This window comes from Primulina eburnea, chromosome 9 (assembly GCF_022965805.1).
Source record: "Primulina eburnea isolate SZY01 chromosome 9, ASM2296580v1, whole genome shotgun sequence".
Lineage (NCBI taxonomy): Eukaryota > Viridiplantae > Streptophyta > Magnoliopsida > Lamiales > Gesneriaceae > Primulina > Primulina eburnea.
The window spans coordinates 29036520-29042071 of NC_133109.1; the positions used below are offsets into that span (position 1 = coordinate 29036520).

The window sequence follows — 5552 nt, forward strand, 5'->3', positions numbered from 1 at the left end:
TGTTACAATTAGAAAAATAATTATTTAATTCTTTTTTTAATACCTGGTGAAAATATTTATATTTTTTTTAATTATTTGATATTTGATTTGATTTAGATTAATTTTGAATTAAATAAACTTAATTGTACATATTTCAGTTTGGCACTTCGTATTTTTGTCTGTTTAGTTCTGAAAAATCTAATATTATATTTTATTTTAAATTGAAAAATATTAGGAATTTTATCAAAGAATAATACATAAGTGTCTCTTGTGAGAAGGTCTCACGAATCTTTATTTGTGAGGCGGGTCAGCGCTATTGATATTCAAAATAAAAAATAATATTTTTAGCATAAAAATAATGATTCGTCTCACAAAATATGACAGCGAGACCGTCTCACACAAGTTTTTGTCATAATATAATAATAGAATTATTGCTCAGAATGATGAGAAAATAAATATGATATAATGATTCTATTTCTTAATGTGAAAATTGAGGTTAAAATGCAATTTTTAAAAATCATTAAAATGATAGTAAACAAATTTTGCCACATTTGCACCATATTTTGTTCACTAATAGTAAAGTAAATTTTTTCCTTTCGAAAAACAAATTAAATATAGGTGTACATCATATTATAATAAAAAAAATTATATTTTAAATTCAAGTACTTGATATTATTAAAAATAAACGATTCATTCAAATAATAAAAGTAGGAAAATGTAGCTAAGAGGGAGAAAATACTACCGATGAAATAAATATTTGGGGACTGAATCTGATAAACACCCAAAAATAAGGTTTCATAAATTAACTAATTTATTTTGTCACATTACATACAAAAGCTCATATTTATATATAACCGATATCACAAAAAGTCACAGTTGGCTCGTCAGACATCGACTCTAAAAAGAATATGCTAACGGGTATCGTTTTTCAATCACCTAATTTTGAAAAAACAGAAGACATAAATTATGTTACAATTTTACGCACACCACACAACAAATGCCGGCTGCAAAATGATTTATTGGCTCTGTGTTGGTCTTGGGATGTGCTTATGAATAGAATTTGTATGTCTTTGCTTGGATTATGATCTGCCGTAGCCCACCAATTGGCGCCACAATCATCAATACAACACCAAGAACTATGCAAATCTGAAATCAATTGTATCCCAAAATCAGAAAAGACCATCAGCTTAATAATACATGCCAAGCAAACAAATATCAAGAAAAGTGAATAGAGAGTTCAGCTCAAAACTAACCCAATTAGTAAACCAAGACAGGCTGAACTTCCTTGGCTTGTAAATTGCTAGCCACATGATGCAGGGGATCTGAAACACGGTGTAAGTTTTCGTGTTACCCACTCGAAGGTGGAAAACAGATGAGAATTATGTAAAGGAACTGAGAATTTGCTTACGAAGTATGTGGTCGGTGCGAAAGCGAAGCCTCCGAAAAACGAAAGAAGCCCACCAAAGAATGGGAAGGTGATTCCAACAAACATTGTTAGCGCTGAAATCAAGAGAAGCAACCAATTTTTTAAATGGGTTCGTTCGAAGTTGCACAACATTTACTGGATATAGCACAAACTTACCGACGTATATGTTTCTTGTGATGAAACGCAAGTACCAAGTTGGCCTGAATCTTAGCTTCTTCACTAGTGCAGTTTCTATCATGTCGAAAACGGGCATCGCATAGACCTGCATCAATCCAAGTCACTCAGAATTTCGAACTAACTAAATAGGGAAGATGATAAGAGGAAATGACTGATCACCTGGTAACTTCCGATAACATGAATCACAACAAACATGTTGGCCATTGCAATGAGCCACACAGGTTTCTCCAAAGAGATAAGAATATTGTCCTCTATCTTGTTCCCATACATCCAGTATCCGATAAGGGCGACAGGAAATAACAAAGGGCGACGACGATGTAAGCGACGAGCACTCCCCTCCACATAGGTTTCTTTGAAGGCTTCTCAGGTGTAGAAGGAATGGTGGCCTGAATTTCCAACACAACATTGTGACCCGCATAGGCGAAAGCTACGTCTCCCAAGGCAGCGAAGAAGTTCAACACAGTACCAGCTGTTGACTTGGCTTTGTAGCCATATTGTACATCAGGTTGCTTACCCTTGTCAACCGCAGCTCCCCAAGCAATTGTAGAGTAACTGTAGGACATAGAAATGATCGAATTAGGATTGTGCACGAAATACCATAACTTTTCAAATGTACGTATTATTGAGATTAATTTGTTGATTGAGGATAAAGAATCTTCTCACACACCTCAAGGACATGACTGCTGCTGCCAGAGAAACACCGGAAATGGAATTGAAATTGGGAAAATGAGAGAGCACAAAGTGGGCAGAGGCGAATATCATGATAAAGTAAGTAAGCTTGATATCTTTGCAATCTTGGCAGACCAAATCATGGAATTTCTTGAGCGATTTCCCTCCAGTAACCATGTAAACTATGTCCACTCCAACCTCGACAATCAACTGTTGAGGAACCACAATCCAGAGACCGAGCTTCTCGCCAAAAGCATGCTGTCCCAGTTCATGGTATCTGTCAAAACGTTTCCCAGGAACCATTTCGTGCATTTCGACCATCTGCCATAGAGTGTACAGAGTGACTATCCAAGATATCACCAACACTGTTACTCCAGGACCCCTGAAAATTATGCATACAACAAGTGAAATCTCCAATGTTTCTTCTCAAATTTTTTAATTTGATCGAGTAATTGGTTTTATTTTGTACCATCCTAGATTGGACATGGCGTAAGGGAGACCAAGGACTCCAGCTCCGACCATGGCGGTAACATTGTGGAAGGCGGAGTACCACCATTTTGCGTTTCTTGAAGAGGTGATTGGAAGCCATGCATCTATTGCCTTCTCTTCTTCAGTTCTACGGTCCACCTGTGTGATATTGAAGTTGTATAGCTACCATTAGCTACAATTTTTGTTAAAACGGCAAACGCCCGTTCTTACGGATACTAATTTTTTATTAAAAACACACACACAAACTACTCCGACCACAATTATGTTTTAACCCAATGTTCCTATGGCAACATTACTACAACATAACCCCAAAATAATTACACTTTAGAAATAACCAAAATAACCCAACTCAAAAGAGTCATTCTAATTAATTATAAGCATTCTTAGAAAAAAAAAGTCACCTAAATTTCCTTAAACTTAACGTCAATTCTTGGTCATTTGTACATATATTAACCAACTTAACCTCAAAAAATATTATAACAGAACGATCGTAATAAAAAAAAATCGATTATACAAGTACATAACGTGTACAGAAAGCCGCACTAGCTATTATATATTATATACGGAGACTTACATGGTTGGAGTATTGGTTGTGGATATCAGCAGGAGCTTCGGTTCCCATGGAGCAAGTAATCAATCAATGTAAACCCACAAATTCTGAGAGGATTGAATTTAAACTACATACAGAATATGCTGAAGCTCTAGCCAGATTTTTATAACAAATCCAAGCCGACATTTTTCTTTGACTTCATAAAATCAAACGTGGACTTTGACAAATAATATACATTTAAAAAATAAAATTGGTAACTAAGATCTGTCTTATGTTCCTATCCTGCTATAGAAATTTCGTCCAAACTTTTCTTGCATGCACACACACACATCGTGTCGAAGTTTCTTACGATTTGGTTTGTACGAATATACGATTTCGGGTCGGTTTATGTTACACTTCGAATAGTATTTCTCCCGTGTTTTAATGTTATATATTCAACTGATCATCTGAATTCAAATTTAAAATATGTCATGAGACCCACAAAACGATCTATCGAACGTAAGAGGAGTGTTACTCTAAATGTTACCTAGATGATTGCTCTGATTCAATGTTCCACAATTTGGTTCAACTTTTGAAAATTCAACTATCTTCTTAAAGCAACTTTCCAGGAATAGCATAACGCGGCAATGTGTGAAGATAAAGTGTCAGATGTATTTCAAGGAAGTTTAATAATAATGGAAGATATTTTTAGTTTTAATTATTGAGTCAATTAATAGAAAAAGAAAATGTAATTTGATTCAATTTAATATAATTTTTAAGGAAAGAATTTTGATATTCTGCTCTAATCGAAAATATTAATGTGGCAAACGTACGTGCTACTTTTGTAATTGAATTTATTGGTCAAACTGAGGCTAAGAAATTATACGTCAGTGGGACTCTTTGTTTGCACTCAACTTGCTTGGTTGCTTCTCCAAAGTGGTTTTTGCGTACACATTATCATATCCACGAATCACTTGTATAATTTGTTGACCATGACTAAATACTTTCGTTTTTCTCGTTTCTATATATAAAGAAATTATTAGTATATATATGGTAAATGATGTAATCATATTTTTAATTTAATGATATTAAGTGTAATTCGCATATTTTTAAAATAAATGAGAGGTTTGAATTTAAATAATTTATTAAAAAATATTGTAAGCTTATAAGTTTTGATGGGTTTGGATAAAATTATATTGATATTGGATTTGAAAGGCTTTGATATATTTGATATTATAATATCTCTTCATATAATAACATAATTAAAAAAAAATTTAAAAAAGGAACAAATAAGGCAAAATGGTTATTTTTTCACACGTATCTGATTTCTTACGTTGTTGATTTTTGTACTTCTCAGGTTAAAGACCGTGCATGTGGTGCTATTATTGAAACCAGGGAAACCATGCACGGAAGGTGTATCCCTAGTACAAACAAGAACAACAGTGGTTTCGGTCGGGGGTCTCATCGACGCAGCTCGAGGGGCACTGCCCTTAACCGTTCTCTAGCTGTCAAGTAGTAATTATTTTCAAGCTTTTTAAATAATGAAAACTTATGTATTATCTCAAAAAAGCGGTTGACTAACCATGGTTCAATTTTTAAAATGATTTATTTTTAAAAAATCATCTGACCTTCGTTCATTTCTTCCACCGTCATCTATCAAAAAAACAGAACAAAACTTATGTCGATTTGCTCCGTTTTGCAACTTTCTGCCCTAGATTAGGTTTTTATTTTTATTTTTTTTATCCTTGTTAATCTGGTTTTGTAGGTCGGTAATTTTTTGACGTATTGTTATTCCTTGCTTTTTGTTGTATTTGATGATTTAAGGGCCAAATAAGGGGATTTTTTATGCATTTCTTCATTTTATATTATATTATATTTACTCATTAAGTTTTAATGAATGTGATTTCCTTTAAAGTAAAATACAGTGGATTAACATCTTGTTTATGTCCATATTTTTGTAATATGTGGTACTTGAATACATGTATCTTTCCTTTATCTAATTTGTTTTTTTTAAAAAAAATTAGATCCAGTTTGTCCTTTTTTTTTTTTAAAATGGAAGATGACAAATCAAAGACACTTGAAGAGTTGGAGGAAGACTATGGTGAAGAATCAAAAATTGATCAGATTCCAAAAACGCAATGTGGACTCCTTAATTTTTGTATGCAAGAAAATGGAGAGGTACAAAGTGACACTACAACAAAAATGGCTTTCTGCAGCGCGCATATGGGCTCATTGTGCGCTGCAAAGTTGCAAGGTGTTGAAAGTTCAAGATTATCCGCGGCG

The 5552-nt window shown here is 33.6% G+C and overlaps 1 protein-coding gene across 1 annotated transcript; it reads right to left on the reverse strand.

Annotated features, from left to right (window-relative positions):
* Positions 1-750: 750 nt before the first annotated feature.
* On the reverse strand, positions 751-3482 carry LOC140840499 (lysine histidine transporter 1-like). Its single transcript, XM_073207685.1, is given in 9 exon segments — positions 751-1125; positions 1233-1301; positions 1388-1479; positions 1562-1667; positions 1742-1878; positions 1881-2134; positions 2250-2633; positions 2721-2878; positions 3315-3482. Coding segments are annotated over 9 exon segments (1347 nt in total). The 5' UTR covers positions 3363-3482; the 3' UTR covers positions 751-1026.
* Positions 3483-5552: the final 2070 nt, after the last annotated feature.